We start from the raw sequence: 20,372 nt of genomic DNA, 5'->3' as shown, positions 1-20,372 counted from the left end.
GTGCATCATGTGTGGCTTCAAATATGAGAGAGCGGTGATTCGATAAGTGATTGTGGTTATGACACGTGGCGTAGGTTGTGTGGCTTTGGTCGGGATATCTTCCTTACCAACGTTATCTACAACTGGGTTACGCAGATCCGTCAGATCAGGTTTAGTTTTTTCACTTCGCTTCATAATGCCACGTCGGATTTTCAATATTTTAAATCATTATTATTATGATGGCCCCTATAGATTATAGTTTACTTAAAACAGGCCCACTAGTTTATCACAGACCCAATTGGGAAGCATGGAAATTGAAACGAAAATTCGTAGCTGATTAGAAACGCTAGCGTTTAGATACAGCGTTTCTAATCGCTCGCTGCTGTTTGACAGATTAGTAAAATATGTTAACGGACCTTTAATTATGGCTTTTCCACTACTGGAAACATCAACAAACTTGGACTCATTTGTCTGTAGTTTACTAATAGGGGATGTATAAGGATTTGGTCATTAGAAAACTATCAACTAGAGTATATTACTACAAATCAAAGTCGTTTGTATTAATAACTATTTGTTGATCAGTCGATGTGTTAGTGACACGTCTAAGTCGTGATGCGAAACCAATAAGACTACTATTAAATTCAAATGAGAGTAAGGGTACAAGTAAGCTACCATTCTCATATATTCCAATCACAAATAAATATCACCCACCACAAATTTATATAAAGCATTTTTTCGCCACATGACTCCTTCTAGTGGATATAATGTAGACCCAAACCAACAACAACAAATTTATGTTTTTTTTTGTTTTTTTTTTTTCATAAGGACTAATGTTATTATAAAGTCAGTCAATTGACCGTCCTTAAAATAACATTGAAATCTTCTTATGCAAATAAAAATAAAAACTTCCCTAATTATTTAAATCAAACTGTAAGTAAGTTATATATTTTGACTGCATACGGATAAGAGAATAATTTGATATATTTAAATTAGTTTCGCATCTTGCTGTATTCACATAATCCCAAAACTACAAAGCACGATGCTTTGGATACAGGTAACAGAACATGCTTTACTAAATAATGTCAAATGAAAACAAACAAATCTATTCGTAACAGTTTTAAGTAGGAAAAAAAAACACATGTTTCTGCCAATAAAAGAATTGAACATTCTTTTTTTTCCTAATCGTATTATATTTTTTAGAATCGATAAATCCAAACCGAAATTTAGATTAATGTCAAATTTTAGAGCGTTACGTAAACCAATGCAATAAACTAGAAACAGTGAGTTAAGTTTGTTATAGAGATGTTGATACAGTTAATTGTATAAAGATAAATTGCATTAATTTAGTATCCAATCCAATATTTACAGAATTGAACCGGACTTAACCAACTCTGGTTTTAGCTTCAATTGTAGTATATAGTATGACCAACCGCAGGAGATTTTTAAGTAAAATGGGACCCAGAAATATAATACAACTCCAGTAAGTAAAGTTCATTTAGCAATTAACAAAAACTAACTCCTAATTAATTCGCTAAAACCCAATGCTAATGTTAATAAGTAACGACTTAATTAATTAAATTACTGTTGCCTTCTTCTTCTCCATGGATGGATTGATCTTGTCTTGTCTCTCTCTCTCTCTCTATATACGCGAAACTTTGTCGTCTCTCTCTCCTCGAAGAACCTTTTTGAAACTTTTTCAAGTTTTGTTTTTTCTCTTTCTTTCTTTCTTTCACGAGCTCTTTTAGGGTTTTCTGAAGCTTTAATCTTTACAGTGCCCCTCCCTTCCAATCTACTTTAACTAAAGAAGCTCATTTTCTTTCTTTTTTTGTTTATCACTCTCCCTCTTTCTCTCAAGGTGAAATACTTGTCGGTGGTGGTAGTGTTTCTCCGACGAAGCTAATTCATTCTCCGGGATTAGTCAGATTTTTCGTGGATCCGATCAATGGATCGGTATTTTAAAAATGGGACCTTGATGGGTAATTTGGGGAATGTCTTTGAATGAAGCAAAGACTGAGTTTTGCTGAAAAAGGGGAAACGAAAGATTCCTTTTTTTGTTCTTGTTGTCTCTCAGATATTACGGAGCTTCGCTTTGCCTTTTTTTAATCAGTTGTTTTTGGGGAAACTTGCATGTGAAGTGATTTGCGTTGAACGAATCAGCGTGACCGGATTTTCTTCTGGTCACATACTGTCTTGTTGTTGTTGTGTATCTTCTCTGTTACGTTTATGCGGCAAATCTGTTGAATTAAGCTACTGAAGCCTCGCTGGGAGTTCTGGCTAAGAAGCTAGTTTCGTCGATGAGATGTGTCTCTTTGGTTCTGTTCTCACGCCTATCAATCTCTGCTTCTGTCTTTGTGAGTTGAATCAAGCTTGGCTAGGGATTTGAATTTTTTTTGTTTTTGGTGATGGAGGATATTGGGTTGGTTAAGCAAGGTTGGAAATGGATGCAGTCTCAGAAAAATATGTGCTCGGATGCTTGTTCTGCGCTGCGGTGCTTTGGGGAGAAGATGGGAGGGGTTGTGGAGCGTCACTGGCCGTTGGTGTGTTGTGGATGTGGGAAGCTATTAGGGTTACTTCGTTTGTCTTTTGTGTACTGGAAAGACTGCATTTTTAGGGGTTTCCATTGCAGCGCCAAATTGGGTTCAGCTGCTTTGCTTCTCATTATGTGGAGTTGCTTCCTTAGCTTGACTTCCTTGTCTTGCTTGCTTTATGTTCTCCTCAGTATGGTAATTATCTCTTCTGTTTTTTTCTATCTTTCCTGAAATCTTTATTTCTGGATTTTAGATCTTTAAACAGGTCCACTAATCTTTATTCCTGAAATCCTAGATGCTATTGCCCACTATTGATGGTCTCAAGATTTTTATTCAATGTGTGCATTAGATTGGTGATTTGGTTGATTGAGTTGGGTTTCACTTATTGCTTTGAATTTATTATTGCAGGGGGCAGCTGCAGCTGTTGTTCTGAACTTAGGTTGCACCCCTGGCCTCTTTATTGTAGGACTATTTGGAATTTTGACTTTATGGATGTATGCAAACTTTTGGATCACCGGAACATTGTTTATTGTTGGAGGCAAGTTTCTATATTTCCCTGATCAGTCTGCTCTTATGCTCGTTCTTTGCTACAATACAACCACTTAAGATTAGTTTGCTGGATTGTCTTTCTCGAAGGGCAATGTCCCTTAGTCTGCTTTTATGCTCGTTCACTGTTACAATACAACTACTTATTGAGTTATGCCTGATCTTTACTATTTACATGGTGTTGATTTCTCTACTTTTGTTTGATTCAGGCTATTTATTTTCCTTAAATCATGCCCGTGTGGTGGTCCTAATGGCGGCCTCATATGCGATGTATTGTGTCAAAGTCAGACTTGGATGGCTTGGTCTTTTCCTCTCAATAAATCTTGCTTTCTTGTCCAATGATATATTAAATTGTCTTCTTCAATGGTGTGACAATTTAAGTGAGAAACCACAACACGAGGAACCAAAGAAACCGAAAGAAACAATTATAGAAGAAGACTATTCAGAGGAATTTGAGTATCCTTCAGTTCCTCCTGTCGAAGAAGAAACCGAGAAAAAGGTTCACGAGAATAAGTCGTCTGCTGAACCAACTGCTCCTTCGACTGTTGTTAATAGCGTAAAGGAGATTTCTACTGTTAAAATAGTCAAAATAGAAGAGACAAGTTCAGCTGATGAAATGAAGAGAATACTGAATAGTTTGAATCATTATGAAGCACTGGGTTTCCCTCGGCATAAAAAGATCGATGCTGCGGTGCTTAAGAAAGAGTATAGAAAGAAGGTTTGTCCTCATTTCCAATGATGAGTAGGTTAATGCAATTTCTCTAAGGTTAACGAAGTGTGTGCTATATGTTCTAGGCAATGCTGGTTCATCCAGATAAAAATATGGGGAGTCCATTGGCAAGTGAATCATTCAAGAAACTTCAAAGTGCTTACGAGGTGGTTAATGATGTATAGTTTAGATTTTGTATATATTGATGTTCATGTTCTTGGTATTTTGATATATAGACATGAAAAGGTTGTATTTTCTTCTTTCAGGTTCTTTCTGATTTCGTAAAGAAGAGAGATTACGATGAGCAATTACGAAAAGAAGAATCTAGGACTAGGAGTGTTTGCCAGACATCTCATGCTTCTTCGCATAAGGTTTAGTTACAGTATTTACTTTTGCTTCTCTTTGATATTTATTGGCGCCTGGTCTTGTATTCCATTTTTTGTGTTCTTGTTTATCTGCAGAGTGGTCCTGATTATCGATCAGAAGAGTCGAGGCGGATACACTGTACGAAATGTGGTACTTCACACATATGGGTATGCACCAATAGGACTAAAGCAAAGGCAAGATGGTGTCAGGTTTGAATCCAACCAACTCAGGAACTCTTAAAACATCCTCGTCTTGCATCTTTTGATATTTCAAAACGCTCATTCAGATCATCTCAATTTGTTAAATGTAGGATTGTGGTCAATATCATCAAGCAAAAGATGGAGATGGATGGGTCGAACTCAAAGGGACATTACCCTTTGAGAGAGCACACAAGGTAATAGAAAAGCTTATTTTTCTCACATTGTTGCTTGTAATGATGAATGTGGTTTTGCCTCAGTATCCTCAACTCAACCGTTTTATTGTTTTCGGTCCTTTTAAGATTGAAATACCACGTGCCTTTGTTTGCGCGGAAAGCAAAATCTTTGACGTCTCAGAATGGGCCATTTGTCAGGTCAGTGTTCTCTTACCGGTTCGGTTGTGGATTATTACCTCAATGTGAAGATGAATGATTGAGATACATTAATTAACATGTGTTGTTGATTTGATCATTACTATAGGGAATGGCGTGTAGACCGAACACACATAGGCCAAGCTTTCATGTGAACATGGTTGGTTTAGAGAAGACAACACAAAGATCAAACTCAAGTAGGTTCCCATGGGATCTAGATGTGGAGATGATGGATGAGGACGAAGAAGAGTTTGAGCTATGGCTTCAACAAGCTCTTGCTTCTGGTCTCTTCTGCGAAACCTCAAAACGCAGAAAAAGCTGGAGCCCTTTCAAGTTAAGCCAGATGAAAAGCAAGAAACAATGGCGAAGAACATCCACTTGATTCAGTTTGACCGAAACCATAAAACAAAAACTTCCATATAGCTCACCACGAATCCAAAAACTGAATTCACAGCAAGTGAATCCAAAGTCTTTCTCTGTAAATAGCATATTATGTGGATTGTTCTTAAAGAAAAAGAAAAAAAAAAAGAATCTGTGGATTTTTCAGTGTGGTATTATTACAACTACTTGAAAAATGAAAGAAGTTTTTTTTTTTCTGGAATCAATGTTGTACATTTTAAAGGCAGTTAATATGATGGATGATATGATATGAGAAGAAGAAGCTCAGAATAGAAATATTAATGGTTACTAAATTTATAAAGTTTTGAATTTTTAATAATTTTTTTTCCTTTTTTTTTTTTTTTTTAAATACAGAGAAAAATAAAAATTGAGAAATCGAACCCGAATTTACCAGAGTGTGTTTTCCCTCCTTTGTATTGTATGTTAATGTTACTGACGGAATCAATCAAGCACGTCTGACCTCCATTAAATTTTTATAATTTCCCTTCCAAGCTTCGATTTTGACCTTCTGGGTTAAATCACGGAAGAGTTTTCTTTTCGGGTAGCCGCCGCAATTTTACCCATCTGAGCCAAAAAAAACCCTAGAAACTGGGATTGTACGAGGAAGAGGAAGAGCTTTTGCCAATTTTGGGGTATCATCGAATTTGATTTTTTCTGTTTTCTCTCGTTCCATCCGGATTCAGAACGAAACCCTAACCCTAAAATCCTCTTTCGATTGCTTTGCTGATTTTGTCGAAACCATTTTATTTTCCTTGTCTATTCCTCTTTCGAGTTTTTAGGATTCTGAACTATTTTTGAATATTACAGACGTTTTTTTGCCTCCCCCTGTATTAATTGAGCAAACATAGCGATCTATCTATCTCTGTATATATACATATATGTACACACACACTTGTAAGTAGAATAGTGAGGAAGAAGGTGAAATGAGTAGGCTCTCTTTCCGGCCACGGCCATTGGATATACACAAGAAGCTTCCTATTTTAAAATCCTTTAAAGACTTTGAAGACGACGACACTCCAACTTCTACTACTAGAAATTCTCAGTTGCTGCGTATAGCTTCCGTTGAGGTTGACAATGAGGTGAATTTTTATATTTTCTTTTCCTACCTTTTTTTTTTTCATCCGAATTCGATCACTTTTAACCGTTGTTACTTAAATTTATCAGGTTGCACCAGTGCCAAGCAAGAAACCAGCTTCAGAAATACCAACACCTCAGTTTGTTATTGTGGATACTTATGAAAGGGATTATTCTCCGACTTTTGGTCAACCTGCTTCTTATCTTCGTGCAAGAGGAGGTACCACTTTTGTATTCTTTGCTACGAAGGTGGCTTTTTTTTGTTATGTGGAAACTATATAAGTTTGTATTTTTGTGCAGCTCGGTCTGAGCTTGGAGAATTTGTGGAGTATGATCTTGACAATGAGGATGAAGATTGGCTTTATGAGTTTGATAACGATAAAAATGAACTTTCACCTGAAAGGTAAAGTAACCTATCCAACTATCTTTATTGCTCCTCTTTAGGATTTAGTATCGTCAGTATTTTTTCTGTTATCTTGTAGCTGCATCATGCTGATACTGTGTTTCATATATTTAATCGTTGAGGGCAGATTGGGTTATTCCGTCTCTCCGTGTCTTTTAGTTTTGTATTGTAGCTTAATTAGTTTGCTCTGTTCACTACAATTTATGACTGGATTCTGCTAAAAATGCTAAAAACCAAACCCTTACTGAGATAGATACCAAAAGAAGAATCATTCTTTTTGATGAGCGACATATATGTGTTAAATTTTCTGATACAGGCTTGAGGGCATTATTTTTAAACTAGAGGTTTTGGATCACAAGACGCGGGAAAGAGCTGGAGTTATTGCACCTACTCTCGGTTCTCCGGTTCCTGTGCTTTTGCAGTTTGATGCTGCTGTTGATGTATGCTTTTGCTTTTATTGTGTTCTATTGTCTTTTGGATTATCATATCTCTTGTTCATCCAGTTTATACTCATTTTAGAAACAGCACAGAACATTTCAATGATTATTTTTGTCTTCTTATTGTAGGCGCTGCAATCTCTGTCCATTAACTATGGAACCTTTCAGGCTATCTTCAACTACTGGAAAGACAAGGTTAGAGATAAAACTTTTGTTGTTACAAGTTTTCTGGATATAGACGTTATGTTGCATAGGTTAATGATCTTACTTGACGGGGTGAGATAAAGATGGCTCAACAGATTATTGGGTTCTTGAAACCTGTGCATAATCCTTGTCAATGATGCATCAGTTCCACATATGGACTACCTTTGGATTATAATACAAATGCCTATGTCTCGTTTTCCATTTTTTCTTTTTATATGAACTTAGCGCAAAAGATGGCAGAAGCCTGTCTTGCGGCGTTTACAGGTTTGCATTATTATTTGAATTATTTCCATTTGAAACGATCAAGGCCTATGTCAGAAAGTCATCTTACCTCGATTATTTAGTTGATGTTTTGCTTCATTGTTTGAAACAGCCTCCTCCACCGGTCAATGATACCAATCCCTACAATGTGTTTAGGCCAAGGGAGAAAGTTCATAGACTCCACACAAGAAGGGTAAGCTGTCTTCTTCTACGCAATTTGTGATAGATTTTTATATCCAATTGGAGGCAGAAAAATACTGATAAGGCTTTACTTCTTCTTCAGATGCAGAGGAGAGAAAACAATGTGCAGTCATTTGAAAAGCTTCGACAGGTGAGCGAGGCACCTGAATCTCTTTATGTTTCTTGCACCTGAAAACAATGTGCAATTTGCCTTTACAATGGCTTCCATTAGTGTTCTTTTTTTTTTCCTGGATAACATTGATTTTTTTGGCTGTTAATTATCTCTTAGGGGTTCATTTATGATTTTCTCTTGAATTCTGAATATATATGGGATACATTATTATCAGGTTAGACGCAATCTTGGCCAAGCACAGACCATTCTGGAGGCTCTCATTAAGGTGTTCTTTATGACAGTTTTAGAGTTTTAGACGTCATTTCATATCTTAACAAGCGGATTGCATTCTCCAAAGTTACTAATTTGATGTTAGCCGTTCCATAGAGAGAAGAGAAGAAGAGGGATGTCATGGACAGTGAGGTTAGCCTTCAGAGAATCCAACTCCAATACAGGGTACTTACTACTACTTCCTCTAAAACTCTTGTTTACATATGCTGTCTTTTTATTGCCTTGCAGGGTCTAAAATCTTCTTCTATGGGTTTTTTTGCAGCATGAAACAGAGCTCCTGGAAGATAGCTTGGCTCTGCCTGGATTTCAACCCACTACAACATCATACAAATTTGGCTCAAGCGACGATGAGTTGATGGACTCTGATGATTACACTAGCACCCGTGTACGAACTCGACCTGCCATTATCCCTAATTCTCGTTTCACCAACTTAAATATGAACGCATCTCAACCGGGAGGAATCAAGCAAGAAGTTAGAAGACGACAGTCGCATCACGGATGGCTTCACAAACTGGTTCTTACAACACATTCTCCCTAATTACTATACTTAATCACTCATCAAGTAATCTGTAATGGTTTTGTTTTTTTTTTTTTTTTTTGATATCCTTAGGATCCTAATGAACCAGTCATGCTGTTCACGAAACCGCTGGTTCCAGATAAACTGGCAGCTGCAGGGATCGTTCCTCCAGCACCAGATTCATCTCCGGGTCAACCTCCAAGCCGGTTTCAGGGGAGGATTGGTCGTGGTGGCCGGATAATATTTGATCGATGGAATCCGTTGATGCAATCTCACATTAATTGTGGAGACTCTTACTACATGGCACCAAAACACCGATCCACCAACTTCAATTGAAATATTTTTCAGAATCTCTTTGTAAAGAATTTTCTTTTCGATCACCAATGGTGATGAAAACAAGTGTAACAACAAACTTGAGCTATTACTGTATGTTTTTTATGTATCCTCAGGTTTTTATCGGTTAAGGGAATAATTCTGTTGATTCCTAACCCGGTTATATCACCGGGTCAGAAAACCAATAAATATTGTACCAGGGACAAAAATGTAATAATGTATTAAATTCAGGAGAAAAATTGGATTTTTTAGGGCTCTTCTTTGTCGGAGGATTCTGATTTCAATTTTGCTCGTCAAATCGCACAGTGAAGAAGGACCCTAAAATCGAATTTGGGTGCTCCATCAATGGCTTCGATACTGGCTCGCAGGTCACTGAGCACTCTCCGTGCTCGACATCTTGTATAAATCTTGTTTTCTCTTTTATTTTTTTTGTGTATATCTCTGATCTCTGTGTCGTTTACTTCTGGGGGGAGTTGTTTAAGAGATGCATAGAAATGTGGAATGTCTCCTGGAGTTTTGGGAATCAAAGAAGAACCTGTCTTTTCGTTTTTTGTTGTTGATGGGATTCATGATTACATCTCAATCGAAACTGGAATGAAACTGTAAAATTCCTATAGATTGTAGAGTATCCATCCGCCTGATCGATTGGATGAATCATGTAGGCAAATTAAATAATCTAGAGGGCTTCGTTACTCTTATGGGTTACCATTGTCATGCGAGTCTCGATGATCTTAATTCCTGTGATTGAGAGCGTTTTTGCTAGTTATTCTGTTTTTTTTCTTGTGAAATGTTTAACCTTTTCATTAGCTTCCTTATGGTGTGTATGTTATGGTTCTTTTCATGGATAGGTTTTTTCCGGGCAGGGATCTCATCTTTCTGGATTGCAGTCTCGTGGTATTTCTTATGGCAGTAACAAAGGTATATTTTCTGCTCTTGTTTGTTTGAGGTGTTTTTTTGGTGATTCAGGCTGAACTTTACCCCTTTTCAACTTGTATTACAATGTTTCTGATTCGTATATGACTTATGGTTTGCCTATGTTATATTCAGATGATATAGAAGCGGAGCAACTTTCTAAGGAAATTTCCAAGGACTGGAGTACTGGTAAGCCATATGATCTAGACACTTAGTTCTTTTTCTTTTTGTTTCTCATACTTTTCTCTTCCTCCTCCTGATATTTTGCAACTTTTCAGTCTTTGAGCGGAGCATAAATACCCTGTTTCTCACTGAAATGGTCCGCGGTTTGTCGCTGACCCTCAAGTACTTCTTTGATCCCAAAGTTACTGTGAGTGACATCTTTCCCAGTCTTCACAACTTAGATTGTAATAAATTTACAATTCTGTTCGATTCTCTGAAACTCTATCTTGTATGCAGATCAATTATCCATTTGAGAAGGGTCCACTGAGCCCTCGCTTCCGTGGTGAGCATGCTCTTCGAAGATATCCTACTGGGGAAGAACGCTGCATTGCCTGCAAACTCTGTGAAGCTGTGAGTTCTTGGGATCTATACTGAGCCTTAATTTAATTTAGCGTTCTCTTTCTTTCCAAAGCTAGGCATCTCAGGATAATGGGTATGCTAGCATCTATTAAACAAGGTTGTTAACCCATTATGCTGTGTAAAACTGGTTCTTCTGATATGGGCCATAGCTCAGGATCAAAGGTTAATGCCTACGAAATTCATTCTAGTAATTAGGAAATTTATTTGAGTATTGAGTAAGATGTACCGTCGAGTCGCTAGAGTTCTGATGAAATGCTCATATCCGCTGACAATGATCTATTAAAAAACTACCGCGGATTGTGATTTTTGGTGAGGGATACCTGTCTTTTTCAACAGGTATGTCCAGCACAAGCAATCACAATTGAGGCAGAGGAGAGGGAGGATGGAAGCCGCAGAACCACTAGGTCATTATTCCGTTAGTTCTCATTTATCAACAATATATATGCTTTCTCGTTTACCCTATTGTTGATGATTGAAAGTTGTACAGGTACGATATCGACATGACAAAATGCATCTACTGTGGTTTCTGCCAAGAAGCTTGCCCCGTTGATGCAATTGTCGAAGGACCTAACTTTGAATTCGCAACTGAGACACACGAGGTCTGATTATCACATTTTGTAGACCTAATAATCTTGTGTCACACATTAATCTGAACTTCTGTAACGTTCCCTTTCTTTCATAGGAACTTCTCTATGACAAAGAGAAACTTCTGGAGAATGGAGATCGTTGGGAGACGGAGATTGCTGAGAATCTGAGGTCAGAGAGTCTCTACCGATGAACCATCCTACAAGTCTTTGCTTCAAAGTTATTTCCCCGGGAAAACATTTTGCGTTGCTTCTGTTAGAAATAAAGCTGAGATCATATATCCGTGTGAAAAAAACTCTTTTGTAATTCCAGCTTTTTTGTTCTGTCTGTGTAATTGAATTGTTTGTACAAACCTGAAGGAAGGAGTTTGTTTTCGACATGAGTTCCGGTTAAGTGTTTGGTTTTGTCCGGTTTGGAAGAAGAGAGCTTTAATTGGTCAAACACTGAAAGCAGATAAACTATAAATTAAGACATATTTGATCGGACGGACAGGAGCATAACTCAGAAGACCCTAGTTTTAGTTATCCAAAATTGTCCGATCTGGTGCTCGCAATTTTTCATTTTTTTTTTTTTGTTTGCCTTTTGGTTGCGCCAATTATCGTATTCAGACAACAAAATTAATATTTTAATGTGTATTTTTATTTTATTTTATGGGTTACTATTTTAGAAAAACAACGAATCCCTAGAAAGGAAAGAAAAAGAAAAAAGACAATCAAAATCCCCAAATCGAGCGAGTCCAAAGAAGAAAATCCCCAATTCGACGAACCTCTAACTAAGCCCAGAAAAATCCCCCCCGATTTGGGAAAAACCTGAAAACTGATTCGCTTTTTAATTACATCTCATCTTTCTTTCTGGGAATTTTGTCAAACCCTGCTCTTTGATTGATCCTAAACTTTCTAAACTTGGCTTTGGTTTTTTTGAGTTCACACGTGCCGCATCGGCTGTTCACCGACTTTGTTTCATTGCGCACACACACTCGATCATCAAACCGGTTGGTCTCCGTCCATTTCCTCTCTGGGTTCTGCGCCTCTCCCCTTGTCAAATTTTTCTCCTTTGTGTATCAATTCAAAGGTTGGGGGTGGGAATTTTTTAGGGTTTTTCAATTTTTTTTTTTTTTTTTTTTTTTTTGATATTTCTTCGATTAACTTTGGGCCACTTGGGGTGTTTCATTGCTCATTGTTTACCTGATTCCGTAGTGTATCTAAGTTTGTTGATACTACTATCCCAACTGGATTGGACTCTGATTACACCAAACTTGTTTAGCAGGACATTCAACTCTGTGCTAATCAGGAGATGAAATTTGGAGACTTGTGGTGGAGGGGAAAGTTATGCTGTGCTTGTTACTGTTAGTTACGAGAAGAACTAGGACAAGGCGACGAAGACTCAAGATTTAAACCAAATGAATGTTCAGGCACACATGTCAGGACAGCTATCTGGTCAGGTTCCTAACCAAGGGACCATGTCCCAGCAGAATGGGAACCCTCAGATGCAGAATTTAGTTGGTGGTGGTTCAGCTCCTGCTCCTCCTGCTGGTTTAGGACCTTCACGTGTTTCTCCCGTTGACAGTGATATCATAAAACTTCGCCAGGCCATGCGTATCAGGATGTAAGTTTTTTTTTTTTTTTTCCCCTCTATGATATTTACTTTGGTGTCTTTCCATTGACAGTTCTATGCGCTTTACTCTTGTTATAACGTATGTTTTTTTTTTTTTTTTTTTTTTTAATTTAATGTTAAATTATATTTCAAAGAAAAAATAACGTTTTTACAAATTACAACTAGTGAATCGGGTGTTACTGTTTGATAAAATAAATCATATTATTTGATCAATAAAGCTAGAAAAATAAACTCATATTCTAGTTTGGAACCAGAGTTGTAACGCATGTTTGTTAGGTTTTTCTTCTTTTAAAATGTTTTGTTTTGTTTGGATCTTTGCTGACAATATATTTTGATTGGATTGACTCTTTTCCCTCGTTTATCACTAATCGAAATTTGTGTACGTCTATCGTTTCTCTTCAGTTTCAACATTTTACAGCAAAAGCAACCATCTCCAGCTGATGATGCATCAAAGGCAAAGTATATGGACGTTGCTAGACGCTTAGAGGAGGGGCTGTTTAAAATTGCTAACTCAAAGGTATTTCATTGGCATCTAAAATGTTGCCACTTGATCCAGCATGTTGGCTATTGTACTTTATTTTATTTTATTTTTTTAACGCTTGGCACTTCCAATTTGGTTTGCAGGAAGATTACATGAACCAGTCAACCCTTGAGCCTCGGCTGACAAGTCTAATCAAAGGCAGACAGTTGAATAACTACAATCAGCGACACACTAATTCGTCTTCGGTTGGAACAATGATACCCACTCCAGGATTACAACACAGTGGGGGGAATCCAAATTTGATGATTACATCCTCCGTTGATGCTTCTATGGCTGGAAGTAGTAACATCACAACTACTAACATGAACACTGGAAACCTGCTACATTCTGGTGGTATGCTCGGAGCTTCTTTCTTTACAACTTATATATAAAATATGGCCAGGAAATTTTCTACTCATTTTTCCTCTGAACACCTTGACTTCGTCTTTGCAGGTAATATGTCTAATGGATACCAGCATTCGTCGAGTAACTTTGGTCTTGGTTCTGGAGGGAACATGTCATCTATGAGCTCTCAAAGAAATACTGGTCAGATGATGCCTACCCCTGGATTTGTCAACAGTATTACTAATAACAATAGCAATAATGGCCAGTCGTATATGAGTGTTGAAGCTTCCAACAATAGTGTTGGATTTTCTTCTGCGCCCATGATGGTACCTCAGCCTCAGCAGCAGCAACAGCAACAACAACAGCAACTGAGGCAGGATATTGGTGGCCAAAATAGTCGTATGCTACAAAACCATGGAAGTCAAATGGGTGTTGGCCTTAGACCTGGAATGCAACAAAAAATGTCAAATGTGTCTAACAGCTCCATAAATGGTGGTGTTGGAAGGAATGCAAAAAGCGTAGATTCAGGTACATCGTACACCAATTCTACCAGAAGTTCGCAGCAGGCATATGATAACCTTCAGCGTTCAGGAATGCAGGGTAAAGTCTTTATTTCCCATCCTTTTTTCCGCTTGTCTTGTTTCATATGCACTATAACTTCTTGTGATTGTGCATGTCCAGCAGAATATATAATTTTTCTTGTTATTTTACCGTTTCAGGTGAAGGATTTGGCACAAACAATTCTGAACCTTTTGGATCGGGAAATATGTATGGTGCTGTAACATCTGTTGGAATGATGACCAATTCTCAGAATGCCAATACAGCAAATTTCCAGTCTGTGTCTAGAACTAGCTCTTCTTTGGTAAGCAATCAATGAAAGTCACTTTGCATGCAATCAGTGAAATATCAATCTATTTCAATCTGAGAATACGGATTTGTAATCTTCTTTTGTCCATGTTTTTCAGTCACATCAACAGCAGCAGTTTCAGCAACAGCCTAATCGGTTTCAGCAACAACCTAATCAGTTTCACCAACAGCAGCAGCAGTTTCTTCATCAACGGCAATTAAAGCAGCAGAGCCAGCAGCAACAGAGATTTATAAGTCATGATGCTTTTGGGCAAAATCGTGTGGCTTCTGACATGGTTACACACGTTAAACACGAACCAGGAATTGAGAACCCTAGCGAGTCTATCCACTCCCAAACTCCTGAGCAATTCCAGCTTTCTCAGTTTCAGAATCAATACCAGAACAATGCAGAAGACCGTCATGCCGGTTCTCAGATTCTCCCCGTTACAAGTCAGAGTGATATGAGCACATCAGTTCCTCAAAATAGCCAACAGATACAGCAAATGTTGCATCCGCAGAGTATGGCTTCAGACTCTATTAACGGTTTTAGCAACCTCTCTGTTGGAGTGAAATCAGAATCTGGGCTGCGTGGTCAGTGGCAATCTCAGTCACACGAACAGACACAAATGTCCAATAGTATGTTAAACGAACGGCACATTCAGGAGGACTTTCGTCAAAGAATGTCAGGAACGGATGAAGCTCAGCCCAATAATATGTCTGGAGGGTCGATTATAGGTCAAAACCATATCTCCACTACGTCAGAATCCCCTAATCCCCAAAATCCCACTGCTACCACTTGTAGATATGGAAACGGAAACCAAGATCCGAGATTCAGAAATCAACAGAAATGGCTACTGTTTTTACGCCATGCTCGCAACTGCAAAGCGCCTGAAGGGAAGTGTCCTGATCGGAATTGTGTTACGGTTCAGAAGCTCTGGAAACATATGGACAGTTGTGCTGCCACTCAATGTTCATATCCCCGTTGCCGCCCCACCAAGACATTGATTAATCACCATCGAAATTGTAAGGACTCTAACTGCCCTGTCTGTATTCCTGTGAAGGCCTACCTACAGCAACAAGCAAATGCACGGTCCCTTGCTCGTTTAAAAAATGAAACTGATGCAGCCAGGCCAGTGAATGGAGGTGAAATATCAAATGATGCAGTGCAGACCTCTGCTGGAGCAATATCTTGTGCTTCGCCTGGTGCTGATATTTCAGATCATTTGCAACCTTCATTAAAACGGTTGAAGGTGGAGCAGTCTTCTCAACCTGTGGACGTTGAGACAGAAAGTTGTAAAAGCTCAGTTGTTTCCGTAACAGAAGCACAATCATCTCAGTATGTTGAAAGGAAAGATCATAGGCACAGTGATGTACGCGCATCTTCAAAGTACTTTGAAGTGAAAGCTGAGGTTTCTGAAGTTTCAGCGCAGACACGAACCAGTTTCAAAGAGGAGAAAATTGGAATTACTGAAAATATTCCCAAGCAAAGGCCTGTCAGTGAACCTGTTAAACCTGATTTGTCTGATACCTCACCTCGGCTAGAGAATACAAAAATGGAGAAAGAACCTGAGCTACTTAAGAAAGAAAATCTGCCAGAGCCTACTGAACATACATCAAAATCTGGAAAACCAGAGATAAAGGGTGTTTCGTTAACTGAATTGTTCACTCCTGAACAAGTCAGAGAACATATTCGTGGTCTCCGTCAGTGGGTTGGCCAGGTTTGTGATTTTCTTAACTTATGATGTTTACATAATACACAATAACATGAGTACCTGGTAGTAATCTCTTAATTTGCGACTTCTGTGTTTAGTTCACCCTTCTTATAGGTACTAGATGATTCATCTGTAGTTTGAGGCTTGATTGAGCTATTCTGTTAAACACTTGTCCATATTTATCTGAATAGATATTTGATTATTGATGGCTGTTGTCTATCATGTGCTTGCAGAGTAAAGCCAAAGCAGAAAAAAATCAGGCAATGGAGCATTCTATGAGTGAGAATTCCTGCCAACTATGTGCAGTGGAGAAGCTTACCTTTGAGCCACCACCTATCTATTGTACCCCTTGTGGTGCCCGCATCAAGAGAAATGCTATGTATTACACTGTAGGAGCTGGTGACACTCGTCATTACTTTTGTATTCCATGTTATAATGAATCCCGTGGGGATACTATACTTGCTGAAGGGACGCCTATACCTAAGGCAAGACTCGAGAAAAAGAAAAATGATGAAGAGACTGAAGAATGGGTACAAAACTATCCACTCTGTAGGCTTGTTTTGTGTCTGTCTCCCGTTTTGGTATGGATTTAAGTTCATGCTGTATTCTGTTTCTATCTTTTATTTTTGCAGTGGGTCCAATGTGATAAATGTGAGGCCTGGCAACATCAGATATGTGCTTTATTTAATGGGAGAAGGAATGACGGAGGGCAGGCTGAGTATACCTGTCCATATTGCTTTATAGCAGAAGTGGAGCAAAGTAAGAGGAAGCCTTTACCTCAGAGTGCTGTTCTTGGAGCTAAAGACCTACCGCGAACAATTCTCAGTGACCATATAGAGCAGCGGTTGTTTAAGAGGCTGAAGCAGGAAAGAACAGATAGAGCCAGGGCTCAAGGAAAAAGTTTTGATGAGGTATACATGGGGTGTGGTTTGTTTACGTTTTTATGTCTTTCATGTATTTCATATATGTCTTTTTTATTTTTTATTTTTCTATTTGTTTGCTGTACAGCCTGTACTGATTATTTTGTTAGAAACAGTAGATTGAAGCTGCATTGTTTTTTCTTTGACTTGATGCTGACAGATTCCTACTGCCGAGTCCCTTGTGATTCGAGTTGTTTCATCTGTTGACAAGAAGCTGGAAGTCAAACCTCGATTTCTTGAAATTTTTCGGGAGGATAATTACCCAACAGAATTTGCGTACAAGTCCAAGGTAAGGATGATCAAGGCGCATTGTAGTTGTCTTTTCTGCATATATGCGTTATGTTTTCTGACTTCGTCTCTTAAGAATATCCTTTTCACTCTCGACGCCATTTTATTTTTCCAGGTAGTTCTGTTGTTCCAAAAGATTGAAGGTGTGGAAGTATGCTTATTTGGGATGTACGTCCAAGAATTTGGTTCTGAATGCGCTTTTCCTAATCAACGCCGAGTTTATCTCTCGTATTTGGATTCTGTCAAGTACTTCAGACCGGAGGTCAGATCTTATAATGGGGAGGCTCTGCGTACTTTTGTTTACCACGAAATTCTGGTAAGTCATAGTCTTCTCAAACCTTGTTATTGACCAAAATATGTGTTATATTTTCAAAACTATATGGAAGATCTAACAGAGTATAGTTTGATCCTGTTTTTAGATCGGGTACCTAGAATACTGCAAGTTGCGTGGTTTCACGAGCTGCTACATATGGGCTTGTCCGCCGCTAAAGGGCGAAGATTATATCTTGTATTGTCATCCAGAAATTCAGAAGACGCCAAAATCTGATAAACTACGAGAGTGGTCAGTTCAGTTACCTTTTTGGGATGAACTTCGCTAGTTTTCATATGATATTTTACATCATCCAACTTCTCATCTTGTTCTTCGCAGGTACCTAGCAATGTTGAGAAAAGCTTCAAAGGAAGGGATTGTTGCAGAGACTATAAATCTCTATGACCATTTTTTTATGCAAACTGGTGAATGTAAAGCTAAGGTTACAGCAGCCAGACTCCCGTATTTCGATGGTGACTACTGGCCAGGTGCAGCAGAGGATCTTATATACCAAATGAGTCAAGAAGAAGATGGCAGAAAGGGAAATAAGAAAGGGATGCTCAAGAAAACCATTACCAAAAGGGCGCTAAAAGCTTCTGGGCAGACTGATCTTTCTGGGAATGCGTCCAAGGATCTGCTGCTAATGCATAAAGTAATATTTTCTTTGCATATGCGACCTTGTATTCTTTTTTTTTTTCATTTGTTTTCTTGTTAATTATATTTACCTGTTTTTCCAGCTCGGTGAGACCATTCACCCAATGAAGGAAGACTTTATCATGGTCCACTTGCAGCCTTCTTGCACTCATTGCTGTATGCTGATGGTATCAGGAAATCGTTGGGTCTGCAGCCAGTGCAAACACTTCCAGATTTGTGATAAGTAATAATTCGTCCCTTCTATTCTTATAATCCTCTCTTTGTTGTACTGCAAATAAGACTATGTAGAGATCCCAACCGATACTTTTTGTGGATGGGTTATTTGCCCTTATTACCGATTAAATTCTCTGCAATCTAAAATGCTATTCCGTTTTTCAGGTGTTATGAAGCTGAGCAGAGACGTGAAGACAGGGAAAGGCATCCTGTTAATTTTAAGGATAAGCATGCGTTGTATCCTGTGAGTTGCATTTGCTTGTTGGGGATATTTTCCTTTAGCTTTGTCTGTAATCGGTTGTATGAATGTTTGTGGTATTGATTTTGCAGGTCGAAATTACAGATATTCCTTCAGATACGCGGGACAAAGATGAGATACTCGAAAGCGAGTTTTTCGACACTAGGCAAGCATTTCTGAGTCTTTGTCAAGGTAACCATTACCAGTATGATACATTAAGGCGGGCAAAACATTCGTCGATGATGGTTCTTTACCATCTACATAACCCAACCGCTCCTGCGTTTGTCACGACCTGCAATGCTTGTCATCTTGACATTGAAACTGGTCAAGGCTGGCGCTGTGAAGTATGTCCAGACTACGATGTGTGCAATTCTTGTTACAGTAGAGATGGTGGAGTTAATCATCCTCACAAGTTGACTAATCATCCATCTTTAGCTGATCAAAATGCTCAAAACAAAGAAGCGAGGCAATTGCGAGTCTTGCAGGTATATTATTCTTCCGTTACTTTCTAAAGCTTGTGGTGCTTCTAACTTGGTCCTGAAGTTTCAAAGTAAAAAAGGTAACATGCTCTTTTTTCTTTTCGGATTTGCAGCTTAGGAAAATGCTTGATCTTCTTGTACATGCATCACAATGTCGTTCGCCACAGTGTCAATATCCTAATTGCCGGAAAGTGAAGGGGCTATTCCGACATGGTATACAGTGCAAAGTACGTGCTTCGGGAGGTTGTGTTCTATGCAAGAAAATGTGGTATCTCCTTCAACTCCACGCTCGGGCCTGCAAGGAATCAGAGTGCCATGTACCTCGTTGCAGGTAAACACACGTTATGATGGTTCATGAAATTACGTCAACCTTTCATTTTAGACTTGAAACATTTTTGGTCCATATGATTTTGTGTTAATGATCATTGTTAATATATATATATATATATATATATATATCTTTCTGTCTTTCTCTGCTCAGGGACCTGAAGGAGCATCTGAGAAGATTACAGCAGCAATCAGATTCACGGCGTAGAGCAGCTGTAATGGAAATGATGAGACAAAGAGCTGCAGAAGTCGCTGGGGGATCAGGTTAATTAAAACTTGTACATGTAGAAAGATCATAGTCAACGTTGCAGAAACCTTCACCCTTTTCCCAAAGGTAACAACAAGAAAGATATAGAGCCGAAAATCTTCATACGCCTCGTGGAAGAAGAAAAAGGAGAAGAGCCACTTAGAGAGAGACTTGATTGTGAAATTAGCTTAGATTTTGGTATTTAACAGTCAACTGTCAGGGATTAACATGGGAGCGTAAAACCTATAACGCGTCTTTCAGAAGATTTATCAGTTAGTTTGGGTGTCAAAGAGGCAGAAGGAGAGAAGAAGAAGAGGAAAGCCAGTCTTCTTCATAAGAGTGTTGAGTATAAGGTATGAGGTGGCTTGGTTGGATGATCTTCTGATTCTATACATACACACGCACACACACTTGCTCACTTTTTTTTGTTTGTTTTGGTAATTTATTGTATTTTTGTAAAATTGCCATTTCTGATTTGGGAATGGCAAGAGTGTAACATATACAGTACGTTAACGTGTTTATTTTTTGTAAGCAAAGTAAGATAAGATAGAGAGTCTTGTCCTTAGATTATATCTTCCACTCCCTTGTTTTTTAGTTATTTGTATTGATGATGATGAAACTGTTGTATTCACACTATTTGATCATATAATAATTTAGTTCTTTCATTAGATTT

At 38.3% G+C, this 20,372-nt stretch overlaps 4 protein-coding genes across 7 annotated transcripts; all 4 read left to right on the top strand.

Moving 5' to 3' along the window:
- Positions 1-1,534: 1,534 nt before the first annotated feature.
- LOC104752331 (uncharacterized) lies at positions 1,535-5,297 on the top strand. Its single transcript, XM_087489844.1, has 10 exons — positions 1,535-2,330; positions 2,427-2,702; positions 2,916-3,045; positions 3,263-3,771; positions 3,849-3,929; positions 4,029-4,133; positions 4,224-4,337; positions 4,439-4,522; positions 4,628-4,699; positions 4,806-5,297. The coding sequence occupies exons 1-10, from the start codon at positions 2,274-2,276 to the stop codon at positions 5,076-5,078; spliced, it is 1,701 nt and encodes a 566-aa protein (XP_087345970.1). The 5' UTR covers positions 1,535-2,273; the 3' UTR covers positions 5,079-5,297.
- A 106-nt stretch (positions 5,298-5,403) lies between these two features.
- Positions 5,404-9,055, top strand: LOC104714186 (uncharacterized). The gene is made up of 12 exons (XM_010431469.3): positions 5,404-6,174; positions 6,260-6,389; positions 6,470-6,572; positions 6,889-7,012; positions 7,139-7,204; positions 7,439-7,477; positions 7,587-7,667; positions 7,758-7,805; positions 8,002-8,052; positions 8,154-8,222; positions 8,320-8,571; positions 8,668-9,055. Exons 1-12 carry the CDS (start codon positions 6,019-6,021, stop codon positions 8,908-8,910), a joined length of 1,362 nt encoding a protein of 453 aa, XP_010429771.2. The 5' UTR covers positions 5,404-6,018; the 3' UTR covers positions 8,911-9,055.
- Positions 9,056-9,119: 64 nt separating this feature from the next.
- On the top strand, positions 9,120-11,365 carry LOC147926025 (NADH dehydrogenase [ubiquinone] iron-sulfur protein 8-A, mitochondrial-like). Its single transcript, XM_087489845.1, has 8 exons — positions 9,120-9,306; positions 9,756-9,825; positions 9,955-10,008; positions 10,098-10,189; positions 10,279-10,392; positions 10,738-10,805; positions 10,889-11,000; positions 11,084-11,365. Exons 1-8 carry the CDS (start codon positions 9,253-9,255, stop codon positions 11,177-11,179), a joined length of 660 nt encoding a protein of 219 aa, XP_087345971.1. The 5' UTR covers positions 9,120-9,252; the 3' UTR covers positions 11,180-11,365.
- A 111-nt stretch (positions 11,366-11,476) lies between these two features.
- On the top strand, positions 11,477-20,367 carry LOC104754023 (histone acetyltransferase HAC1). Of its 4 annotated transcripts, none has more exons than XM_087489841.1 (18): positions 11,477-11,977; positions 12,250-12,591; positions 13,003-13,117; positions 13,225-13,474; positions 13,574-14,065; positions 14,185-14,327; positions 14,431-16,029; positions 16,257-16,553; positions 16,656-16,934; positions 17,104-17,232; positions 17,347-17,547; positions 17,651-17,793; positions 17,881-18,193; positions 18,279-18,418; positions 18,574-18,652; positions 18,739-19,131; positions 19,239-19,456; positions 19,607-20,367. In XM_087489841.1, the coding sequence occupies exons 2-18, from the start codon at positions 12,386-12,388 to the stop codon at positions 19,719-19,721; spliced, it is 5,112 nt and encodes a 1,703-aa protein (XP_087345967.1). In that variant the 5' UTR covers positions 11,477-11,977; positions 12,250-12,385; the 3' UTR covers positions 19,722-20,367. The 4 variants fall into 4 exon arrangements, with proteins under 4 accessions (XP_087345967.1, XP_087345968.1, XP_087345969.1 ...); XM_087489842.1 differs by having other exon boundaries at positions 11,481-12,057; positions 12,253-12,591; XM_087489843.1 differs by having other exon boundaries at positions 11,483-12,057.
- Positions 20,368-20,372: the final 5 nt, after the last annotated feature.

The sequence above is a fragment of the Camelina sativa genome, chromosome 16 (assembly GCF_030686135.1).
Source record: "Camelina sativa cultivar CO46 ecotype springtype chromosome 16, ASM3068613v1".
NCBI lineage: Eukaryota > Viridiplantae > Streptophyta > Magnoliopsida > Brassicales > Brassicaceae > Camelina > Camelina sativa.
Note: the sequence above shows the minus strand (reverse complement) of the source record. Positions and strands in the feature narration are given on the sequence as shown.